A 26748-nucleotide genomic window follows, 5' to 3' on the forward strand; every position below is an offset into this window, starting at 1 on the left:
CAAAACATCTAACACAACTTTTAATCTCCTGAAACCCAACTCTATAGTAGACGACACAATCATGATATGATCCATATAGACTATTACTTAATAATGAGCGAGATCTCCCAACGCGCTCATAACCGCTCGTTGAAAAATGGACTGAATGTTCTTGAGGCAAAACGGCATTGTCAAGTATTCGTAATGTCCGTCTGGTGTTACAAACGCTGAACATTCGATAGAATCAGGATGTATAGGAATCTGATGGTAACCACTAGCCATATCCAAACACGTAAAGTATTTTGTCCCAGCAAACCTAGCTACGTGGTCGATGATTAATGCCAAAGAAATCCTGTCAGCAACCGTATTGTTGTTAAGTTCACGATAATCAATGCAAAGGCAATCTGATCCATTTTTATTTAACTAAAAGTATTGGACTTGCATAGGGAGAACAACTAGGTCTAATAATGTTACACCTCAACAATTCTGTAATTCTTTCTCGTACAATTTCTTTTTCATTTGGACTTAATCTCCATTGTACCGTTTTACTAGGATCGACTAACCGAATTGTCATTTCACATGAATAAACTTTAGAGCAAGGAATTTAAATAACTGGAATTTAATTAACTGGTCTTTGTCCTTACCGACTAACTCGGTATCAATATTATTTGATAAGGATAATAACTTAGTAACCTCACACAAACGTACACGTAAAAAAAATTTCATATCCTTCACCAAGTATTTCTCTACCTATTATAATGTCATTTACAATAGAATCGTCTGGTACGATATGAAACAATATTCCTAAAGTATTTTCATTAATTTAACATTTGCGTAGTTTCTGCTGTCTACAAGGAATTCAAGCATTTCCTATACCTCGGATAATGACGACATTATAAATTGTTGTACCAACAAATTTATCAGCAACACTGTTTCGAATGAGCGAGCATTCCGCCCCAGAGTAAAAACAAATCGGAAAAAGCTCACCTCCGTGTGTCATAGTTGCTTTTGGTTCGGACACAGAGCACTGATTTACTGTAGTAGGCTGCTCCTTCTACCCTCTTCCGCTACTCTTAGTCATACATACCTAATTATACATAGCCAATCTAGTCATAAGCTTATACACTCATACACCCATCCTTAACATACCAATATTATCGAGAAACTTATCGACTAATCGACTCGCCACTCTGCAGAGAGCACGGCAGTCAGTCGCTGTTGAACCAAGCTAAAGGACAGATCAAAATAAAAGAGTCACGTGAAATTGTATTAGAATATTAACTTCTGTAAACGGCGGCTAAAATCTCAGAAGTGGGATTAATAATCCAAAATGGACGATAAAATCATCCTGAACGACTTTTCGCTGACAACCCTAAAAGATTGGCTACGTATTCTGGGCCAAAATACGGAGGGCACAAAAACCGAATTAATCGCGAGGCTGCAAGACATCCCAACGGCAGTTCGGGGCGATTGTCCACCGGAGCACCCCCAGAAAAACGCTCCACCAGGAAACGACATTTTTTCTTCACTGGATTTCCAGAATTGTGAAATTAACACCGATCACGTAAGTGTGAATGCAATGAACAGAAAAGAATCAACCGAAACTGGCAGTGAGAGGGAGACAAACATGTTCGAGCTACAGCAACTACGCGCAGAGCTAGCAGAAGCGAAGGCAATGCTTAACGGAACACGATCGAGCTCGCAGTTCCAAGAACAACAACAACCAGAGCAAAGCAAGGCTACAGTTAGTTCCGTTATCCAGACGGCGCAGTTTACGCAGGCTGGCGCCACAAAAGAGAACACAACATTTCACTCGCCGCAGCGATCCAACGAGAGAGCGGAGAGCCAGCGTTTTCCAGTTGATGCTCTCGCTCTCGCCAAAGAGACGATAACCGATTACGATGGGAAAACTTGCGCGCGTGCCTGGATAACAGTGGTCAAAAATATCGCACGCACTTTCAACATCGATGACAACCATTTACGCATCTTACTCATCACTAAACTTAAAGGAAACGCGCAAGTCTGGTTACATGCGCACCCTGCTCGATTGATCGAACCAATTGACAATTTGCTTGATCAACTGTCATTGACTTTTGGCGAGCAATCATCCAAGGCTGAGATCCGGCGAAAATTCGAGAGTCGCAAGTGGAAAACCGAGGAGAATTTCTGCAGTTATTACGACGAGAAGATGGCTCTCTCAAACGGGATAAACATCGACGACGACGAACTACTGGATCAGATGATAGAGGGCATACCGCTGCAAAATTTCCGTACCCAAGCACGGATTCAATGCTTCTCTACTCCGTCGGAGATGCTACGCGCATTTTCGAACATCCGTTTGCCAGCTCGGAGGGAGCCACCTGTACAGCCAACCGACTACAAAGATGCCATACGATGCGCAAACTGTAATTCAAGAGGACACAAAGCTGACATCTGCAAGAAGCCCAAACGTGAACCAGGTTCGTGCTACTCCTGTGGACAACTTGGACACCTGGTGGCACAATGTCCCACAAGGAAGAGCGTTTCAACTAATAATTATGTAAGATGGTTTAAAATTAATTTTTTTGAAAATGCTTATAAGCCTATAATTTCAGAATGCCTCATAGACTCTGGCAGTCCTATATCTATCATTAAAAAGTCACTTATTAACGAGACAATGAAGTTAGCCCTAGTTAATACTTGCTATTTTGGTTTAAACAACTGTATTCTCAAAACACATGGACAAACCACATGTTATGTATTGAAAGGATCAATAAAAATATATTTTCGTTTAATCATTGTTTGCGACCAGTCTATGAGGTATAATGTTATTCTCGGCAGAGATTTTTTAACTGCATGCAATTTAAATTTAGACCCCTACACCTTGGGAATGATTGCGTTGAGAAAACCCATGGAAATAAACAAAAGATCAATGTTTACTGAAAATGAAATTGTTAGTTCACAATCGTTAGAAAATGAAATTGTTAGTTCACAATCGTTAGAAAATGAAATTGTTAGTCCAAAATCGTCTAAAAATGCAATTGTTAGTCCAAAATCGTCTAAAAATGCAATTATTAGTCCGAAATCGTTAGAAAATAAAATCGTTAATCAACAGCATAAAGAAACTGGTCCAATATCGTTAAGAGATGAAATAGATAATCAACAAAAGAATGTCAGTAAATCAAAATTATCAGAAGATGAAATTGTTAACACTTCAAAAGAAATCGTTAGTTTTAAATTGCCAAAAGATAAAAACGTTTACGAACAATTAAATCACAACTTTGATAAGGAAGTACTAAGAATATGTCATGTAACTGAAAGTGAGTTAGAATACAAAATAGGAGAAAATGTTAGCAATAGGTTACAACTAGAATTCGATAGGTTGTTTAGAAATTTTTATATAAATGCAAAAAGGCCAAATGAACCGACAGTTAGAAGTGAAATACAATTGTGTTTGAAAAACCCGAAACCGTTTAGCTGTTCTCCTAGGAGGCTTTCATACACAGAAAAAGACAAGTTACAAAAACTATTAGACGAATATTTGGAAAACGGATTTATACGACCAAGCGACTCGGAATATGCATCGCCTATTGTTTTAGTGAAAAAGAAAACTGGAGACTTACGTATGTGCGTCGACTTTAGAAAACTTAATAAAATGACAATGAAAGACAACTATCCTCTACCTCTTATAGATGACTTGTTAGATAGAATGAATGAGAAAACTGTTTTCACCAAACTCGATCTTAAAAACGGTTTTTTCCACGTGCATGTTAAAAAAGAATCAATAAAATACACCTCTTTCGTTACACCATTAGGCCAATACGAGTGGCTGCGAATGCCATTTGGCCTCAAAAACGCCCCGTCTGTGTTCCAAAGATTTGTTAACAAAATTTTTGCTGATATGATTAGAGAAAACAAAGTAGTAATATATATGGACGACATTCTATTGGCAACCGAAAATATAAACGAACACTTAGAAACGTTGAAAGAAATCTTTAAAAGATTAGTTGAAAATAAACTTGAATTAAGAATAGACAAATGTGAGTTTATGCAATCGAGTATAAAATATCTTGGGTTCATAATAAATAAAGACGGCATAATGCCCAATGACAAAGGAATCGAGGCAATAAAAAATTTCCCAATACCTAACAATGTTCATACAGTACAAAGTTTTTTGGGATTATGCTCATATTTTCGACGGTTCATAAAAGATTTTTCTAGACTAGCTAAACCATTGCATGACATTCTAAAAAAAGATAAACCGTTCAAATTTGATAGTGAAGAAATGTCTTGTTTTAATATGTTAAAAGATAAATTAATACAATCACCGGTCTTAGCTATATACAACCACAAACACGAAACAGAATTGCATTGTGATGCAAGTTCTTCTGGATTCGGTGCTGTACTTATGCAAAAGAAGGAGGACCAGAAATGGCACCCAGTTTCATTCTTTTCAAAACGGACAACAGATATTGAATCAAAATACCACAGTTTCGAGTTAGAAACTTTAGCCATTGTTTATTCGTTACGTAGATTTAGAGTTTATCTTCATTGGAGGACATTTAAAATAGTCACCGACTGCAACTCATTAATTTTGACCCTAAGCAAAAAAGAGCTAAACCCTAGGATAGCCAGGTGGGCTTTAGAATTCCAAGGTTATGATTTTGAAATTGTGCATAGGGCAGGTAGCCGCATGCAACATGTTGACGCACTGAGTAGGTGTACAAATATTATGGTAATACAAACAAACAGTTTCGAAGATAATCTAGTTATATGTCAAGGGAAAGATACAAAATTAAAAGAAATCAGGCAATTGTTAGAAAACACAGAAAATAAATTGTATGAGATGAGAAATGGTATAGTTTACAAAAAGACAAATGAAACAAGAGAGAACGCTATAGTCGAGTTCCCCGACTATCTGATACCCGTTACTCAGATGGTGAAAGTGCGCAGGACACTCACAGTTTTTGCGGTTTGTGGGCGTTAAAGTGGGCGTGGCAAAAAGTTTTTTGGCAAATCGATAGAATTTTACAAGACTAATACAAAAATGAAAAAATATCAAAACATTTTTCAAAAGTGTGGGCGTGGCAGCTTTTGGCGGTTTGTGGGCGTTAGGGTGGGCGTGGCAAATATTTTTTTGGCAAACCGATAGAAATTAAGGAGACTAACACAAAAATGAAAAAATATCGAAACATTTTTCAAAAGTGTGGGCGTGGCAGTTTTAGGCGATTTGTGGGCGTTAGAGTGGGCGTGGCAACATGAATCGACAAACTTGCGCTGCTTCTATGCCTCTGGAGTCTGCATGCAGAATCTCAACTTTGTAGCTTTTGTAGTTCCTGAGATCTCGACGTTCATACGGACGGACAGACGGACAGACGGACAGACGGACAGACGGACAGACGGACAGACGGACGGACAGACGGACATGGCCAGATCGACTCGGCTATTGATCCTGATCAAGAATATATATACTTTATATGGTCGGAAACGCTTCCTTCTGCCTGTTACATACTTTTCAACGAATCTAGTATACCCTTTTACTCTACGAGTAACGGGTATAAATAGATTGCTGTTCTACGTTCCGATAGAAATGGAAGAACAAGTGTTATACAAATATCACAACGAACTTGGACACGTAGGAAGAGACAAAATGATAGAAGCTATAATGAAGAACTATTGGTTTCCAAATTTAAAACAGAAGTGTAGCACACATATCAGCAACTGTTTAAAATGTATTTCATTCAGTCCCAAAACAGGAAAAACAGAAGGATTTCTACACAACATACCTAAGGGAAACAAACCTTTTGAAATAATCCATATTGACCATTATGGTCCAGTAGACTTGGCTAGACCGAAGAAACATATTCTAGTGATAGTAGATGCATTCACAAAGTTTGTCAGACTATACGCAACAAAAACTACGAACACAAAAGAAGTCATACAATCGTTAAACGACTACTTCAGAGCATACAGTAGGCCTAAGTGTATCATATCAGATAGAGGAGCATGTTTCACGTCTGGCGATTTTGACTCATTTTTGAAAGAATGCAATGTTAAACACATAAAAATTGCAACAGGATCACCACAGGCCAACGGTCAAGTTGAACGTATAAACCGAAGTCTTGGTCCAATGATTAGCAAGTTAATTGAACCTGATCAAGGTCTACACTGGGACTTAGTCTTAGAAAAGGTCGAATATACCCTGAACAATACACAACACCGCAGCATTAAACAGTATCCTAGCATAATGTTATTTGGGTTACAACAAAAAGGACAAATTATGGATGAGTTAAAAGAAAAAATTGAGGAAATTGGAGAAACGATTGAAGAAAGAGATTTAGAAAGTATTAGAAATAAAGGCGAGGCAAGTCAGAAAATAGCACAAGCATACAATAAAGAATATGTTGACAAAAAACGAAAACGATCAGGAGTGTTCACAAAAGGCGACTACGTCATGGTTAAAAATTTTGACTCAACAACAGGCATAGCTAAGAAGTTAATTCCAAAGCATAAAGGACCCTATGTCATAAGCAAAGTTCTCAAAAATGATCGCTTCCTTCTGGAAGATGTTGATGGATTTCAAATTTCTCGCAATCCTTACCGGGGTGTATGGAGCATACAGAATATAAAACACTGGCAAAGAAAAATTAAGAGTCTACAAAATAGAAAGTATAATTTAAGAAACTCTGTACAAAATAGAAAGTATAATTTAAGAAACTCTGTACAAAATAGAAAGTATAATTTAAGAAACTCTGTACGAAATCGAATGTATAATTTAAGAAGCAATTGTAAAACAAAGAAAACAAACAAGAAGAAAAGAAAACCAAAAAAATGTTTAAGACCGTTCAAAAGTATCTCCACTGAGAAGAATAAAATAAGAAACAGGACCCTTAGCTTTAAGAAACGTTAATTGTTATAAAATCCTACGATCGGGAGATCTAGTTGTCAGGACGGCCGAGTTGTAGTAGGCTGCTCCTTCTACCCTCTTCCGCTACTCTTAGTCATACATACCTAATTATACATAGCCAATCTAGTCATAAGCTTATACACTCATACACCCATCCTTAACATACCAATATTATCGAGAAACTTATCGACTAATCGACTCGCCACTCTGCAGAGAGCACGGCAGTCAGTCGCTGTTGAACCAAGCTAAAGGACAGATCAAAATAAAAGAGTCACGTGAAATTGTATTAGAATATTAACTTCTGTAAACGGCGGCTAAATTACTTTCTTCTCGAATATTAACGTTTTTTTTCATTGTTAATGCACCGATTCGCCAAATGTCCAAGCTGTACACAACGATAGCAGTTGACGTTTCGCAAATTCCGCTGCTGCTTGACCTCCACGTCAGATCGCTTGAGTCGACATTCCGCCATCTTATGCCCAGGCTGCTTGCTTCCGATCTCCGCCAGTACCTTCCGTGTGGCCAGCACTGCGCTTCTTCTCAAAGGTAAACGCCTTTAACTCCATCTGCAGTTGGTTCCTCGAGCTAACATCTGACGAAAACGCCACACGCTGCAAACGGCTGTGTACCATGTGTGCTAGTACAGTTGACACAGCCATTTGCTCGGCTGTCATGTTGCGCCATTTTGTTGTCAACGTTGTTACCATGCGGCTTGCATACACTGCATGACACTCATTATTTGCTGGACGACTGTTAAGCAGATTCAAAATTGCGGCTGCCGGTGTCTCCTTCACGGAACTGTTCCCAAGTAATGCCAGTATAGCAGATTTGGGTCAGTCATGACGAAGCACTTCCTTATCATGATTAAATTTCGGAAGCACCACTTGATTTTGCGGACGCGCCGAAGACTGCATGTCTTTGCACATCTCCAAAAAATGTCGATCTTGCATTTCCAAGACAATGCGCAATTGGTCAGCCGAAAGTGCAGGAGTTGGCACAAATCCCACTTCTGATGTCGGGTTGCCGTTCGAAAGTGTATTTGAAAGGCATTCGGCTTTTCCTTTCACTTTTTCGCAGTGCGCACGAGTACACTCACGACAATCGTAAATTCTAAAACTGCAACTTTTACCTATATAACTATTAGCGACAACCCTATTAACGACTGTGCTGGTATTTTAATTAAACCATTTAATCTCCGACATATACAATATATAAAGTTAATGACAATTAATTTAATAAGAATTTGGATGGAAGTTGGCTTCGACAAGCTAAATGTAATAAATAAAATAAAAATAATTTTCAAAAGTGTGGGCTGACATCAAGGTTACAATCCATATTTAGATTCCAGAGACATAGACACAATTTCTTTTCTGATAAGGCAACGCCCGCTTAAACAATGTTTTGATTAAAAATAAATTTTTTTTGTTAATCCTATGTTTTGCCACTTTCTATCGATATACCAGAGAATTTTTGGCCCGCCCACAAATCTTCCCAAACTGTCATGTACTCACTTTTGAACATTTTTATACCCGTTACTCATGGAGTAGAAGGGTACTCGTATACTAGATTCGTTGAAAAGTATGTAGCAGGCAGAAGGAAGCGTATAGAGTATATACATAAATTCCTGATCAATAGCCGAGTCGATGTGGCGATGTCCGTCTGTATGAACGTCGAGATATCAGGAACCATAAAAGTTAGAAAGTTGAAATTTAGCATGCAGACTCTAGTGACATAGAAGCAGCGCAAGTTTGTCGATTCATGTTGCCACGCCCACTCTAACGCCCACAAACCGCCCAAAAATTCCAGGCCCACACTTTTGAAAAATATTTTGATATTTTCACATTTTTCTTAATCTTATAAATTTTAACTCGATTTACCAAAAACCTATTTGCTACGCTCAATCTAACGCCCACAAGCCGCTAAATAATGTCAGTGTGGAAATTTCTTCTTCGCATTCCCACTAGCCGAGTAACGGGTATCAGATAGTCGGGGAACTCAACTTTAGCGTTCTCTCTTGTTTTAGTTTGTTTAATTTCATATTTTTCTTGCGCATTTCTTTCGATATGCCATAGATACGTTGAAATTTTCCGATTGCACACCTTCTCTATGTCTGAGATATCATTACGTTAGATTTGTGCGGCTTATCTGTTATGTGCCACGGTTATAATTACATACATTGTTTTAGTCATGCTGGTGGTGGATCGATATATCTAAAAAGAATTACAAAATGCAATGTTAAATATAGGCAACCTAGTTAAAATGCTCTAGAATACACCATTCCACTATGGAAAATTTGACCCCTTTTTCTGGTCAAATCCCATTTTCTGAAAGTCGTAATATTACAATAATATTAAATGTACGCATTCAATCTTTAGTTCTGCATACTCTACGAGTAACGGGTATAAAAATGGTAAGTCTAGCTGCAAATATTTGCAAACATATTTGTAAACAATAATAAACTCAAGCTGTCTTGCAGTATTCAAGGTCAAATTTTCGCCGCGTTTTGCTGCTCGTCCTATGTTTATGTAATGTTTCTTTTGTAAACATCATTTGTGTTTGTCAATTATATTTGTGGACAATTTTATGAATTTTTTTTTCCTCATTCTTTTATTATCGTTTTCTACATACGCTTCTTGTAACTGTACTTTTTAGCGTATGCACGTCCTAGATCTTTGCGCAGAACAGGGTGCGAATGCCGAAAGAACACGGGATTGGTTTGGTAGCAGAACCCATTGAAACAAGGGCAACGTAGTTGAGTTGACTTAAAAACTGTTTTAATTACATTTGCAAAAAAATTATTGCTTATTGGGCTAAATGCGAACGCAATAAGAGTTGTATTGTTAAGTTTCAATCCGAATGGCTGAAACTTGTGAAACTTGGCAAGATCAGCAGAACATAAGCTTGATATACTGCAAAGAAAGGAACAAGTCCAAGCGGAATTTCATGACAAAATGGGATATATTGTTAATAAACCAAGAGACGGAGGCAACCGAACTTTCAATGATGGAAGAAACACCGCTAGGAAATTTTTTGGAAACCCCAGTTCGGCATCTGAGATTACAGGCATTGATGAAGAAGTCATAACCAGAAGCGCAACGATATTGCAAGCTCTAGCATCAGGATATTCTATTTATGTTTCAAATTTCAAAAGCTATGCGTTGAATACTACAAAACAGGTAGTAACAAAATATTCATGGTATTATCTTCCAGAAATAGTGCAGAAAACATTAATTTATGGTGCGAAGGTGATAGATCATGCGATGTCGATTGGAGAGCTATCAGAAGAAGCTGAGTAGTCCAACAATAAGGAAATAAAGAAGTGCCGGCTTCAACATACTCGAAAAATGTCTCCCATGTTGACGAATACCGTACTTTTGCATTCTGACCGCTTTATAACAGGTCAAAGAAAACTACCAAAACTACTAAATTTTTGTCATCGAAGTTTTTTTTGTCATTGTCAGTTTTTGCATATAAATTAAAATTCGTTTCACTTTTACTTGTATTACTAAAAATACATTTTTTGTATATGGACAATTCCATGCTGTCGCACGGGACATTTGTACGCTTTTAAAGGGGAAAAAATACACAGTTAAAGCATTTTAAATTTGGCAAGCAGGTTTAAATTATTACTCTTCCATAGCTCTATTATTGGTGAAAAAGTTGATTTCGGCCAACATTTCATTTTCATAATAATTGCAAAAAACTACCGCTGTCGCACGGGACAAAAAATTTAAGTAATGGTTGACCTTCGCGTGGAATTGCCCATATATGATTGAAAGAACTGGAGATTTTTCATTTGTTCATTTGTTCTGGGAGGGGGTTGGGCAGAAGAGAGTGAGGAGTTAGACTTTCACAAATGTATACAGAATATAATTTACATATTCTACATATCATAGTTGCCAATAATAGAAGTTTAGCCTTGCTACTCTATTGGAAGTGTTTTTGCACACCATCGACATATTAGCCTTACTATGAGAGCTATAGAATATAGTCGTCCGAGTTAGCCAATTTTTCTACTACATGTTAAAATATTTTTCTAGATTTTTGGGAAACATTGCATAACGATATGTCAACGGGAACTAATTAATGCCGCGGTTCCCAACAAGTCCAACCATTGTGCAACGGAGCATGTTGGGTCTTGAAGTCGCCATCAATTCTTAAATTTTTTTTTTTGTAAACTGTTTAACTTTGGAGACCCAATTATGCTCTACGGCACCTCAGATGTGCAATTATAACGTTCGTCATCTATTGAGGGTAGCCGTAGGAGCTCCTTTGCGCTTGCTCTTTTGGCTTAGCGATCTGCTGTTTGCTCTGCAATATATGTAGTATCTCTTTTCTGTAGATCGTTGACTTGTTTTTTAAAACAGATAATATAATAGCATGTGGATTTATTCATTATTTTATTAAACTTTTTTTTTTCGCCGCAGCACACATGGCGAACCATGTCGGGCAAGAATTTTCTTGCAGCCCAATTAAGCTTTGTTGTCCATACGCTTCTCTTTTTGACTTCAATGGAATTCTTTCGCAGTGACACAGTCGGAAATATCTTCCTGCTTAAATCCTGGATTTTATTTATCGGTCGGCTGTGCAAATTAAAATTGTTGTTAAAAAATTATTTAAAAAAATATTTTATTTTATATTTTAATAAATTTATTGGTGATAAACTTTTTCACTTTAACAATATTACAAGACACTATTATCAGATTTTATCTTCGATCGTTCTCGATCCGATCCCGAAACAGACTGACTCTTAGATTCTAAATCCTGATCCAATCAACCTCGGCCAGAAGCTTTTCTTTGGAAACTTCTTGAACTTTCAATTATGTTTAGAACAAAAGCTTGATGCTAAATTTATTTCTCTGCATTGTGAAATTCAATTATGCTGACCGATGCAGTTTGATTGAAGCGCAATAAGTTGACCATGGTTTGGTCTCCAAGCGGAAGCTGTGTTTTTTTGGAGTTTGATTGTTTATCTTAGCGGGTAGCTAAGCGCTGGCAAAGGCAATGACAAAAACATAGACAAAGGAAATGCCGCCTAGATTGAAATTTAAAATTTGTTTATAAACTGGGATAGAGTGCTATGTTTACGGGTTGGATAACTCTCCCCTTTCTAAAATGACGCGTCACGCTTCATTACGAATTTCGTTTAAACGTTCATTTAATTCTGTTAAAAATACTTTCTCAATTTTTGGTTTTTCTAGTTCTGGCCGTTTTTGTTTGGTTACAAATAAAATTTGAATCTGAATTTTACTATTAATGTAGTAATCAAGAAAGTGATATCTTGGTATTACTTATTTTAATGAAGGGATTTAGAATGTTTATATTATCTAGGGAGAGTTCCGAGTTATTGGACAGTATGTAATCGGATATTTCATAATCTGTAAAATGGTTTGTGGTTATGTATTCAAGAATTTTACTTTCTAAATTGGTATATGAAATGTTGTTTATTGTGGTTGTTCCGTTGAATGTTATTAGAAATGACCCATTTAAGTGGGAGTTGTTAACAATATTGTAACCATTTATAAAAATGGCCCCATCTTGGATGATATCTATTTCCTTATTTTTTTTCCTTATTTTCTAACAAGTGGATTTTTCTCCATTTAATAATTTGGTAAAACCGGTTATTTCCTTACTTATAGTACAGTAATTTTTAAAAAGTTCGGTCTTAAATGTAGACATTTCATAATAGGTATTGTCGCATTTTGCGACTTGATTGCTTATTACTAGTTTTCCATCGCCTTTTGAAATCGCTCTAGCATAGTATAATATATTTCGCATCTGTTATAAACTATAGGGTATTTTACATAAATTATTAAGAGTTCTTTATGTAATACGATTTTGAACACAGAGATATCCATTAGGTCTGCAATGATCACTGGTCTTAATTCGTGACTTAATATTTCTTTTATTTCTTCATGGTTTAAAATTGTAGTATTAAAGACATCAATTTTAGCTAATGTGATAGTAACGATTAAATTTTGCAGGTCAAATGTTAAAAGTTGTAGGCGATGTTTTCTTAATGGTAAATCTTGGTCCATAAATACATGTTTAAAATCATCAGAAAGAGATTCTATTACTTTAAACAATTTGGAATTGATAATAAATTGTTTGTTATTATTATACCCGTTACTCGTTGAGTAAAAGGGTATACTAGATTCGTTGAAAAGTATGTAACAGGCAGAAGGAAGCGTTTCCGACCATATAAAGTATATATATTCTTGATCAGGCTCAATAGCCGAGACGATCTGGCCATGTCCGTCTGTCCGTCCGTCTGAACGTCGAGATCTTAGGAACTACAAAAGCTAGAAAGATGAGATTAAGCATACAGACTCCAGGGACATAGACGCAGCGCAAGTTTGTCGATTCATGTTGCCACGCCCACTCTAACGCCCACAAACCGCATAAAACTGCCACGTCCACACTTTTGAAAAAGGTTTTGATATTTTTTCATTTTTGTATTAGTCTTGTAAATTTCTATCGATTTGCCAAAAAACTTTTTGCCACGCCCACTCTAACGCTCTCAAACCGACAAAAACTGTCAGTGTTGAAGATTCTCCTTCGCACTTCCACTAGCTGAGTAACGGGTATCAGATAGTCGGGGAACTCGACTATAGCGTTCTCTCTTGTTTTCTCCTCCGAAAGGTAATTTTTTGATTTTGGCATTTTTCTTGCTATGTTTATCGATATGCTAAAACTATTTTATCTACGCCCACTGTAAACAACAAAACGCAGTTTTAAGCAATGTTTTAATTGTTTGTGCACTTTATGCCTTATTGCCAATTCCTATCGATATGTGTCTCGCACTCGCACTATCTGAGTAACGGATAACCGAAAGTCGAGGAAGTCGATTATAGCGTTCTCTTAGTATTATTTGCTTTTTTATTTGTTCAAGTCGAATTCCTACTCCGTTAGCAAACATGTTGTCAGTCTCAACTTTGATTGTATTACTTCAAGTATTAAAACATAAAGCCAATGCTCATGTTAAGGAAAGCAGTAATGTCGAAATTGTTTGTTATATTTGGTCTATAGATACAAAATCCCCGTTTTTCAAAAGAACTTACACTTTGCAAAAACCTCGATTTCGTTCTCTGAGCCTGACCTTGGATTTTTTAATAAAGTTTAATACGCCATTCGCGTAAACGATACTGATCATATTACACAGAAAATTATTAAATTAATACACTTAAATATTTGCTGTGTTTGGGATGCAGACGTCAATAATTTGTTTTGAGCAACCAACTAGGAGACTCAATAATTTTTAGGCATTAAAACTAAAGCAACTTAAAGCTTTTCTTCATTCAAAATATTGAACTGAACTGAACCAACATTTTTTCGGCTTACTTTTATTAAACTCATTCCATACAAGACTGCAAATATGTTTTGTTTATATCGTAATGATTTGGAATAATGGGTATCTCGGGATATACCGGTAGTTGATTGTGTTCGGTGTCTAGGATATTTGCGTATACGTCACTCGCACCTTCTTTAGAAGATTCAACATCCTTGTTTCTTTAGTTTTCATATAAAGTTACATTTGTGCTGGACAATATAATTTTGTATTCTTTTATATTTTTTAAAGTTGTAAGTTGTATATTTCTTATTTCTAATGTGCATTGCCCTAATTTTATTAAATTGTACCCTTTATCCGTTTGTGAAACATTTCACAATCTTGTTTAATTTGTGTTTCACTTAAATTATATGTGACAATAATGTTACGTTCAATGTATTAGATGGATTCATTTTCCGATACACATACATATGTGTTGATTAGTAAGGATTTGAAAGATGTTATCTGGGTATTTTATAATTCTAAATGTTTCTTTAAATTTAGTGGTTATATGCGCTAGAATAAAAGAGTATTTAATTTGGCTGCTTAACCAGGCTTTATTATTGATAATACATTTTCTAAATTTATGTTTTCTTACCCTTCATGTTTTAATATTTTAGGATTAAGTAGTCCTACTTTTGTTAATTGTAAACTTATTCATCTTTAATATATTCAAGAAAGAAGTTTAATGAATATCAAAAATGTTTAAATCATCTTCTTTGTCTTTTATTAGTCTGGTTATATCTTTTGTTTGTTTATTATTTTTATTATTTCATTAAATTCTTGTAGTTTATCTTCAAATTCATTTTTATCATCTCAAGTTAATGTTCCAAATAAATATTTATAAGCGGTTCCTACTAAATTAATTAATCCTCGTTTTTGTCTCTGTGAAGAAATTATTACCTTAATTTCATGTTTTAATTGAAGTAGTGCTAAAGCAATATCAGGAATTGATTGGAATTGATTTTCATGTTTGGTAATCTTGGTAAGTTTCATATATTTTTGTGTGATTTATTTTTGTTATATGATGTTCATAGTTTAGAGGTATTTTTATAGTCCCTGTGTGTGTGTAAATAACCGTTATTCGGAGTTATAGGTGTAATACTAACTTGTTGGGCTGTTGTCAATGTTATTTTCGTCCATGTCACCATCGTAATCAATTTTAGAATCAAAGTCAGAATTGTCAATTTCCCTGGAATGACACGAGAGGTTTTGAGTTTAGTCTTTTTTAAATTTGATTATGTGTTTTATAACTTTATAACCCCTATTAGCTTATTGTTCTACAGATCCTGGCTTTTGAAATGGATTTACTAGTTTAGCTTTACGTTTCATTGTCTCTTCACACGACTCCACACACTGTCAAACCAATAAAGAAAATGCCAGCGAGAAAAAGTGCAATAACTGTGGGGGAAATCACACAGCAAACTACAGAGGCTGTCCAATCTACAAAGAGCTGAAAAGCCGTCACGGCGCGGGCACACCAATGAACAGATACGCTGACACCATCAGAAACAAACCCAGAAGTATACCGCGTGGAACGCCAATGGCGTTTCACAGCGCAAACTTGAGCTAGCTCTACATGAGAAGCATATCGACGTAATGCTTCTTTCGGAAACTCATCTCACAAGCAAGAACATTTTTCAAATGAGAGACTTCCACTTCTATGGTACAAATCATCCTGACGGAAAAGCACACGGTGGGACCGCCATACTCATAAGGAACCGTATGAAAAACCAATTTTACAAAGAGTTTGCTGAAAATCATCTTCAGGCCACACCTATCAACATACAGCTGGAGGACAACACTCACCTCACGGTAGCGGCCGTATACTGCCCTCCCCGTTTCACAGTATTGGAAGATCAATTCCTGGATTTCTTCCAAGCACTAGGGCCACACTTCATTGCAGCAGGCGACTACAACGCTAAACATACTCACTGGGGATCGCGACTTGTGAATCCAAATGGAAAACAGCTTTATAAGACTATAATAAAAGCCACTAATAAACTTGACCATGTTTCTCCTGGGAGTCCTACATACTGGCCATCAGACAGAGTCTTAAAACTCCCCACAAATCCGGGTGAAGGAGATCGGCGTAGCAACAGCGAAGACGGCTGGAATGCGAGAGGAGCCAAGGGCGGTCAGGTCGAACGGTAAATAATGGACCTTGGACCCCGGCAAAGCGGAGAGACCGTGAATTAACGGTACCGCGCTGGACCTTGGACTCGAACCCGCCAAGGGCGTAGAGGTCATACGGTAACGGTGCGGACTTTGGACAGGCAGAAAGAGGACGCACCGTGAACTAACGGGACATGGTTGGACCTTGTACCCGAGCGAGCCGTGTGCAAAAAGGGGAAATAACGGGATTCCCGCAGCCGATATAAGGGACGGCGCCGGCGCAGCTCGGGACAGTCAGTCAGTTAAACACGCGTGGGTCATACGTGCAAGCGCAGAGTACGGGCGCGAGGCGCTCTGTCCGGACACGGGCGTGCGACCAGACGGTCGGAACAGGTTCAGGAAGTGCTACACAGGGACAGTCAAGAAGAAATACGGAAGGGCCATACAGCCATACGGACAGTTAAGAAGTACGCGAAGAGTCATACCGAGTGACAGTGAAACAACGGGAACACAAGTGCGACAAGCGGGCATCCAGAGTGGATCGCCGCACGTGAAGATCAGCGAAGGACGAGCAAACACCAGGACCTAGCGTGGTCAGAAAGGGACGGTGGAGTCAGTGGTCGCAACGGTGGTTCGGAGAGGAGCGCTAGCTTATCTCGCGGACGATACACCCTGCCCCATAACATAATAAGCCCCGGTCGAGCCCGCAGGTTATCCTTCGGCGAGGGCAACAAGTGCCTGGCACACGCAGAAAGGGACGGTGGAGTCAGTGGTCGCACGGTGGTTCGGAGAGGAGCGCTAGCTTATCTCACGGACGATACACCCTGCCCCATAACATCCTAAGCCCCAGGCGAGCCGGTACGGATCCCCGTCGGAAGCGACGCAGGCGTACGACGGAAGGACGACGAAGGAGCAACGGCGTGCATCCAACGGCGAGAATCACCGAATCCTGTTCAGCAAGTGACGCTAAATAAAATTGGTTTAAATCGGAGAATCTGTCTTCTTCTTGGTCGGGCAATCACACAAATCATAAATTTGGTGGAACGAACAAACAAACTCTCTGAGCTAGCCGTTGCATTTCGTAGCGAGCAGAAATAAGAAAATCAGTTCGTTACACTGCAGTTCGCTACATAGCCCAGCCCTTTAATGCCATCACCAAACATGGTTACTTTCCACAACGATGGAAGAGATCGATTATCATAATGATTCCAAAGCCTGGTAAGGACCACACAGTCCCTTCATCTTACAGACCAATAAGTCTCATGTATTTCGGAACTATTCGAAAAATGCCTGCTGATCCGCCTTAATCTACATCTGAGAACCCACAACATAATCCCAGCCCATCAGTTTGGATTTCGGGAAAGCCACGGAACCATGATTCTCATGGCTCACAGGTAAATCGTATAATAACGGAAATAAGAACTGCATTTGAAAATCGCGAATACTGCACAGCAGTATTTAGACGTATCCCAAGCATTCGACAGATTCTGGCTTGACGGCCTAATGTTTAAAGTTAAAACAGCCCTACCCGAAAGCACACACAAACTTATAAAGGCTTACCTCTATGACAGAAAGTTTGCAGTACGGTGCACCACTTCCACTGATCATAAAATTGAGGCTGGAGTCCCCCAAGGCAGCGTTCTTGGGCCTACCTTATACCTCATCTATACAGCCGACATCCCTACAAATAGTCGCTTAACGGTATCCACATTTGACGACAATAACACTATCCTTAGCCGTCCAAGGTCCCCAATCCAAGCTACAGTTCAGCTGACATTGCACCTCATCGACATTGAGAAGTGGCTCTCTGACTGGCGAATAAAAGTAAACGTGCAAAAATTCAAGCACGTGACGTTAACGCTAAATAGACAAGATTGCCAGCCGACATCCGTACAAATAGTCGCTTAACGGTATTTACATTTGACGACGATACCACTATCCTTAGCCGTTCAAGGTCCCCATTCCAAAGTCAGAAGTGGCTCTCTGACTGGCGAATAAAAGTAAACGTGCAAAAATTCAAGCACGTGACGTTAACGCTAAATAGACAAGATTGCCAGCCGACATCCCTACAAATAGTCGCTTAACGGTATCCACATTTGACGACGATACCACTATCCTTAGCCGTTCAAGGTCCCCATTCCAAACTACAGTTCAGCTGACATTGCACCTCATCGACATTGAGAAGTGGCTCTCTGACTGGCGAATAAAAGTAAACGTGCAAAAATGCAAGCACGTGACGTTTACGCTAAATAGACAAGATTGCCAGCCGACATCCCTACAAATAGTCGCTTAACGGTACCCACATTTGACGACGATACCACTATCCTTAGCCGTTCAAGGTCCCCATTCCAAACTACAGTTCAGCTGACATTGCACCTCATCGACATTGAGAAGTGGCTCTCTGACTGGCGAATAAAAGTAAACGTGCAAAAATGCAAGCACGTGACGTTTACGCTAAATAGACAAGATTGCCCACCACTCTTGTTGAACAACATACCACTCCCGAAAGCAGATAAGGTAACGTACCTAGGAGTCCACCTTGACAGAAGACTTACATGGCGCAGGCACATTGAAGCCAAAAAAACTCAACTTAAACTCAAAGCCAACAGCTCACACTGGGTCATCAACTCGGGTTCTCCGCTCAGACTAGATCACAAGGTCTTATTCTACAATTTTGTATTGAAACCTATCTGGACCTATGGCTCACAGTTATGGGGCAATGCCAGCAACAGCAATATTGACATCATACAGCGAGCACAATCAAAGATTCTGAGAACCATCACTGAGGCACCGTGGTACGTTTGGAACGAAAACATCCAAAGTGACTTAAATAAGTATCCCACCAGTTATCAATGCAATTACGGAACTTAAGGAAAAATAGTATAGCAGGCTTTACTCGCACCCAAACCAAAAAAAAATGTCTCTTCAACCATAGTATATTCAAGATATTCATATTCCTTGCGGGTTTTATTTATGTTATCTATCTATGTTCTGTTTGGTTTTGGGATATTTCATGATTATTACCATAAGTGGCTTTTTGAATATTAATTAATTTATCTTCAACGTTTGGAAGTGTATTAATAATTCTCTACTTTTTGTTAATTGATTTATGGAACCTTTCTATATCAGCTATTCCATTTTTGATAAAGGTAATTTTAATATTAATATTCCAATTTCTTAATGTTTTAACTTACTTTCAATCCTATACGTGGTTTTTGTTTCAATAAGGAAAATGAACTTTGAATAAATGTCAATGTGTCGGGTCTCGCAGCTTCCAGAAATTCCTAAATTGGTATTTGTAAACTTGCCAAGAGGCAGTTCAACAGCATTATTTCGCATTACGTTGGTCAATAAAACCATAGTCTATGACGTACTTAATAAAGAATAAAACAATCAAAGTTCACGGAACTATTAAAATGCTATATTTAAGATTTTGGAGTGTAAACTCTACTAAAGATATTCATTCTTTGGTTTCAAAAAAGATATAAACGTACGTAATATTAAAATTCGTATATAATAAAGTTTAACATCAATATAGGCGCAATTCGTTAATTAATATCTCGGCCCCCTTGAAACATGGTTTCTGAAGAAGGGAGTAATACCAACTTCGTGATCGGGCGAGTTATCTCTCCAGTTGCTGTCTTAAGCCTTACAGAGCGCACGAGTCCATCTAGTCCAGGATAAGTTTCAACGCGTTCTAAGAGCCTAACGGCTGGTGGCTGATTAGATTCTCTGACTAGTGCCAGGTTGTCTGCAGATATATTGGCTTTCTTATTATTCCACTTGTGACGTTGTTGAAATGTTGTTAAATATTCTTGGTGCCATCTTTTCCAAAACCCTTAGTACACGGTTTGTAAATGCTGCCAATAGTCTAAACGACTTAGATCTCGGAACTCTAGTGAATGATCGACAGATTAAAAAATGGGTTGGAGACAGGTATGTTATGTCAGTGTCTGAGATATAACATAACGGTCGAGAACTAACCACTGCGCGGTTTAGGTCGTCTCTCCTACGACACGACGAATATGCAGTTTGACTAAGCGGATCAAGTGGAGTTTCATACCATTACAAATGGAATACAGATGACTCCCCTGGCCTTATTGACTAAGACGAAATATGGTCTGAAAATTTTAATTTAGGGGCCACAAGAAATCCACTACAGACACCGAATGTGACTCGGAGAATACACGAAAGAGAATTTTTAAAAAAGACCCGTTGCGTCTTGCCATATAGATAACTTAAAATCCAATTTAGAAGATCAACAGGGAAACCTAGTAAATCAAGTTTTCTTACTAGAAGGGAATGATTAACAGAGTAAAATGCTTTACCAAAGTCAGTCAGATAACATCTGTTTGAAGATTGTTTTTGAAGCCCTTGATTACCAGGGAAGTTAGCTCCAATAAGTTAGTGGTTGTTGATCTGTTGAAAAAATCATGTTGACATGGTAATATAATTGACCTACAAAGGTGCTGAAAATGAGGAGTGATATCATTTTTAAAAAGCTTAGAGATAGCCGACAATTTAGAGATTCCTCTGTAATTGCTTGCATCCTATTTGAATAGGATATTTACCTCAATAAGGTAAATAGTTTCAGTAGAGGCTTGCATAAGGCTTTCGCACAGAGTCTAAGCACGCAGTCGGGGATTCCGTCGGTGCCTGGCGAATAGACTGGCTTAACACGCTGAAGATCGTAAAGCACTGAGCTTTCGTTTAGAGTGGGACAAAACATTAAATTTGACTTCGATACCGCGTAAGAGTAAGGCTGTTCGGAATGAAGTAACGTGCCATATGTTGTTTGAAAAAATTTGGCAAATAGATCGGCTATTGCCTGATCCAATGTTACCGTAGTATTTCCTAAAAATAGCAAGGAAGGGTAAGAAATTGCTTTGCGCTTAGTGTTAAAGAAATTATAAATTAACTCTTTGTTAAACCAAGGAGGTTTTGTTATAGATTGACGGATAGTACATCGGAACATACGATTAAAAATATAATTTAAAAGTGGTATAAAAAATATGTATGGCATCCGTTATTTTGTTGCAGAAGTAAAGATCGGACCAATTAAAGTATGATATGGATCTTCAGGTTAACAAAAAGGTGCTACTCTGGACAGAAACACACTTTCAGGACTTGTCCGAAGACATAGATCCAACACGACCATCCCTTAATAATAAAGCATTCGCGTGTACTTATGTACTCTGACGATGTAAAATTATGCCTGCAGTATAAGGACATTTTTCCCCATTTGGACTTATATTCCGATCTAGATAGCGTTCAATCTTGGTGCCTTGATAACGTATTAAACTTAAATGGCTCCAAGTGTAATGTTATGACCCTTTGTCGTGTCAACTCAATACACGCGACTTTCACTCTAAGTGGGTGCTCTTTGGACAGAATAACACGGGTTCATGATCTTAGTGTTCTTCTGGACCCCAAACTTAAATTTTCAGACCATATTTTGTCTATTGTCAAAAAGGCCAGGGATGTGCTTGGTTTTATAAAACGGTAGTCAAAGGAATTTGATGATCCTTACATGATCAAAACCGATTCTTGAGTACGGATCACCTGTGTGGAGTCCACAATACGAAGTTTACTCGGACCGCATTGAATCGGTTCAAAAGATTTTCTTACTTTTTGCCTTACGGCGCCTTAATTAATTAATTACCTCCTTATTCCAGTAGACTAATGTTAATTAACTTACCCCTTCCTAGCTAACCGTAGAGCGATGCTTGGAACAGTCTTTATTTTCAATCTTAATCGTGGTGAAGTTGATAACGCCAGGGGGGAATCCGTGGGAACTCTTTCTAAAGTTGGTGCTCAACATAGTGCTCCTTATTGTAGATGGATAGCGCAGTGGGGGGCAGTCTCCTGATCTCAACGATCCGTTCAAGAGAAGCTCCAGACTGTCGATATCCTCCACTAGAGGAGACTGAAAACCGGTTCAGGGAGACGGAATCACGGTTACGGCGGTGGCGAGAGGAGAGCAATCAGGCCCACAGCCGCCGTTGACTAGCGACTGCGGCGCTGCTGTAGAGGTGGAGAACTTGGCTCCTACAGCTTCTACTACCGCTACAAGTCCTGCTACGAGGACCTGAAGAGCATTCTTGCCAGGTTGAATGGCAAGATCAACATCTTGCTATCAGCATTTGATACCCAGCGGCATGTCACCAGAGAGACCAAGGCTGCAGTTACTGAAGTCTCATCTCTTTCAACAATTGGGCGATCGAGCTGCACTAAGGGACCGCAAACGAGCACCGTATGACGAGCATTGCTAACCAAACGGAGGACCAAAAGCCAAAAAAGCTACGCAAAATGCGCAGGTGCCAAAGGTGCCAAACCGTATGGTTGGTATTAATGGAAGAAAAAGGCCGACAAATTTGTCCCGGTACTAAAAAGATTATTGCTGTGTAATTTTTTTTCAGCTCCCATTCGTCAAGTTTTAACGGATCAATGTCAAACTTTATTACGTCAAGCCCAAAATCTAGCACACGACTTAACAAACAAAGAAAACCAAGGTAGTGTACCCTAATACCGAGCCAACTTAGCTGATCTAGATAGGATTCCAGATCTCGTAAAAAATCTTCTTGAATTTTCTGGCTATCCGGCCGAATTCAATTAATAGAAGAAGGGTATTGATGAAATATTGGAACAAATTGGAAGATTATTCAAACGCATTGAGGAAAGTGACAAGGAATATCAATACGACTACACTTATCTTAGTTTTTTAGAATAACCGACTCCTCAATACCCTATTTTCAAGGCAAAGTGAGAACTGGCTTAGTGCTTAAGTGCTTAACATATTAATAGATACCGGTTCCAATTGAAGTTACAGCCAGCCCAAAATTGTCCCAAATCCATTACAAAACGAAAATCCATTTCAAGCAGTCTCTGAGAAGGCAACTTTAAAATATCTCACTGCATGATGGTGAATTAATTCAACGACCCAAATACTTTAGTAAAGTTTTTTATCTGCTCCCCACAATCAAGATGTTTGACGCTATATTAGGAAGCGACAACTTAAAAGAATTGGGATCTGTAATCGACATAAAAAACAAGATAGAACGCTATAGTCGTGTTCCCCGACTATCTGATACCCGTTACTCAGCTGGTAAAAGTGCGAAGGGAAATTACAGCACTGACCGTTTTTGGCGGTTTGTGGGCGTTAGAGTGGGCGTGGCAAAAAGATTTTCGGTATATAGAGTTAAATTTACAAGACGAACAAAAATGTGAAAAAATTTCACAACATTTTTCAAAAGTATGGGCGTGGCGGTTTTGGGCGGTTTGTGGGCGTTAGGGTGGGCGTGGCAAAAAGTTTTTCTGCAGATCGATAGAAATTTACAATACTAATAAGAAAATTAAAAAAAATATCAACACATTTTTCAAAAGTGTGGGCGTGGCAGTTTTGGGCGTTAGAGTGGGCGTGGCAACATGAATCGACAAACTTGCGCTGCGTGTATGTCTATGGAGTCTGTATGCTTATTCTCAACTTTCTAGCTTTTATAGTTCCTGAGATCTCGACGTTCATACGGACGGACAGACAGACGGACAGACAGACGGACGGACAGACAGACGGACGGACAGACGGACATGGTCAGATCGACTCGGCTATTGATCCTGATCAAGAATATATATACTTTATATGGTCGGAAACGCTTCCTTCTGCCTGTTACATACTTTTCAACGAATCTAGTATACCCCTTTACTCTACGAGTAACGGGTATAACAAACAAATAATAGTATGAGTGTCCGAATACAAGAAAACAAATTTAAATCACTAAACGTAATAATTCCCAAAACAGAACACCTTTAAGAACATTAACTTGAGATGATAAAAATAAATTTGAAGATAAACTACTAGACTTAGAGGGACAAATAATTGAAAACAAAGAATTTAATGAAATAATAAAAATAATAAACAAACATCCAAAGATATAACCAGACTAATAAAAGAAAAAGAAGATGATTTAAACATTTTTGATATTCATTAAACATCTTTCTTGAATATATTAAAGATGAATGAGTTTACAATTAACAAGAGTAGGAATATTTAATCCTAAAATATTAAAACATGAAGGGTAAGAAAACAAAAATTTAGAAAATGTATTATCAATAATAAAGCCTGGTTAAGCAGCTTTAAGTTGCTTTAGTTTAAATGCCTAAAAATTATTGAGTCTCCAAGTTGGTTGTTCAAAACAAAGTATTGACGTCTGCTGCCCAAACACAGCAAATAATTAAGTGTATTAATATAATAATTTTCTGTGTAATATGACCAGTATCGTTTACGCGAATGGCATATAAAACTTTATTAAAAAATCCAAGGTCAGGCTCAGAGAACGAAATCGATGTTTTTGCAAAGTGTAAGTTCTTTTTAAAAACGGGGATTATGTATCTATAGACCAAATATAACAAACAATTTCGACATTACTGCTTTCCTTAACATGAGCATTGGCTTTATGTTTTTATACTTGAAGTAATACAATCAAAGTTGAGACTGACAACATGTTCGCTAACGGAGTAGGAATTCGACTTGAACAAATAAAAAAGCAAAAAATACTAAGAGAGAACGCTATAATCGACTTCCTCGACTTTCGGTTATCCGTTACTCAGATAGTGCGAGTGCGAGGCACATTGTTGTTTACAGTGGGCGTGGATAAAATGGTTTTAGCATATCGATAAACATAGCCAATTACCTTTCGGAGGAGAAAACAAGAGAGAACGCTATAGTCGAGTTCCCCGACTATCTGATACCCGGTACTCAGCTAGTGGAAGTGCGAAGCAGAATCTTCAACACTGACAGTTTTTGTCGGTTTGAGGGCGTTAGAGTGGGCGTGGTAAAAAGTTTTTTGGCAAATCAATAGAAATTTACAAGTCTAATACAAAAATGAAAAAATATCAAAACATTTTTCAAAAGTGTGGGCGTGGCAGCTTTGGGCGGTTTGTGGGCGTTAGAGTGGGAGTGGAAAAAAGTTTTTTGGCAAATCGATAGAAATTTAGAAGAATAATACAAAAAAGAAAAAATATCAAAACATTTTTTAAAAGTGTGGGCGTGGAATTTTTGGGTTTGTGGGCATTAGAGTGGGCGTGAATCGACAAACTTGCGCTGCGTCTATGTCTCTGTAGTCTGTATGCTTAATCTGAACTTTCTAGCTATTGTAGTTCCTAAGATCTCAGCGTTCGGCTATTGATCCTGATCAATACTTTATGGTCGAAAACGCTTCCTTCTCCCTGTTACACACTTTTCAACGAATCTAGTACACCCTTTTACTCTACGAGTAACGGGTATAAAAATGTAGTAGCCGACGAACTATCTAAGGCCCCTAAAAGAAATGAAATAAATTCAAATACCTCACACAACATAGCGCTCTAAGCTTCAACCAAGATTTCATTCCCAGTATCGAGGTTCCTATTAACATTTAAAACCCAAATATTCATTCATAAAGAACATCCACCCGACTACAAATTTATACTTCTATTCTCTACATTCTCAACATTTTCTGACGATGACCTATAAATATTACTGCAAAAATAATGAAAGCCAACAGTTGTAAATGGAATTTATACGACAAATGGCAAATCGATAGAAATTAATACAAAAATGAAAAAATATCAAAACATTTTTCAAAAGTGTGGGCGTGGCAGTTTTAGGCGGTTTGTGGGCGTTAGAGTGGGTGTGGCAACATGAACCGACAAACTTGCGCTGCTTCTATGTCTCTGGAGTCTGCCTGCTTAATCTCGACTTTCTAGCTTTTATAGTTCCTGAGATCTCGACGTTCATACGGACGGACAGACGGACAGACGGACGGACGGACGGACGGACGGACGGACGGACGGACGGACGGACGGACGGACGGACGGACGGACGGACAGACGGACGGACGGACAGACGGACGGACAGACGGACGGACAGACGGACGGACAGACGGACGGACGGACAGACGGACGGACAGACGGACAGACGGACGGACGGACAGACGGACATGGCCAGATCGACTCAGCTATTGATCCTGATCAATAATATATATACTTTATATGGTCGGAAACTATTCCTTCTGCCTGTTACATACTTTTCAACGAATCTAGTATACCCTTTTACTCTACGAGTAACGGGTATAAATAGCTCCCGTCGTAAAACAATGTCAAGTGTGCAAGGAAGTGAAATAAGATAGGCATCAAACCAAATCCAGAAATATCAGAAACACAAATTCCAGAATATCCGGGTTACACAATTCATATTGACATATTCCTAATAGAAAGAAAATTAGTCTTGACAGCAATCGATAAATTTTTCAAATAAGCTTGCCCAAAAATAAATTAAATAAATTCAAAATCAATTGAAGATATAAAAAACCTTTGCATAACATTTTGATTTACTACGGCGTACCCAAATTTTTAGTAATGGATTAAGAAAAATCGTTTAACTCAGCTAGAATTCATGTTAAAAGAC

The 26748-nt window shown here is 38.3% G+C and overlaps 2 protein-coding genes across 3 annotated transcripts in view; both read left to right on the top strand.

Moving 5' to 3' along the window:
- The window catches only part of LOC122625525 (calcium/calmodulin-dependent protein kinase kinase 2-like), a 76568-nt gene that overhangs the window by 32690 nt on the left and 17130 nt on the right, over positions 1-26748 (top strand). The window lies entirely within an intron of this gene.
- Positions 1040-2915, top strand: LOC122625526. The gene is made up of 2 exons (XM_043805617.1): positions 1040-2518; positions 2574-2915. The coding sequence occupies exons 1-2, from the start codon at positions 1310-1312 to the stop codon at positions 2583-2585; spliced, it is 1221 nt and encodes a 406-aa protein (XP_043661552.1). The 5' UTR covers positions 1040-1309; the 3' UTR covers positions 2586-2915.

The sequence above is a fragment of the Drosophila teissieri genome, unplaced genomic scaffold (assembly GCF_016746235.2).
Source record: "Drosophila teissieri strain GT53w unplaced genomic scaffold, Prin_Dtei_1.1 Segkk118_quiver_pilon_scaf, whole genome shotgun sequence".
Taxonomy (NCBI): domain Eukaryota; kingdom Metazoa; phylum Arthropoda; class Insecta; order Diptera; family Drosophilidae; genus Drosophila; species Drosophila teissieri.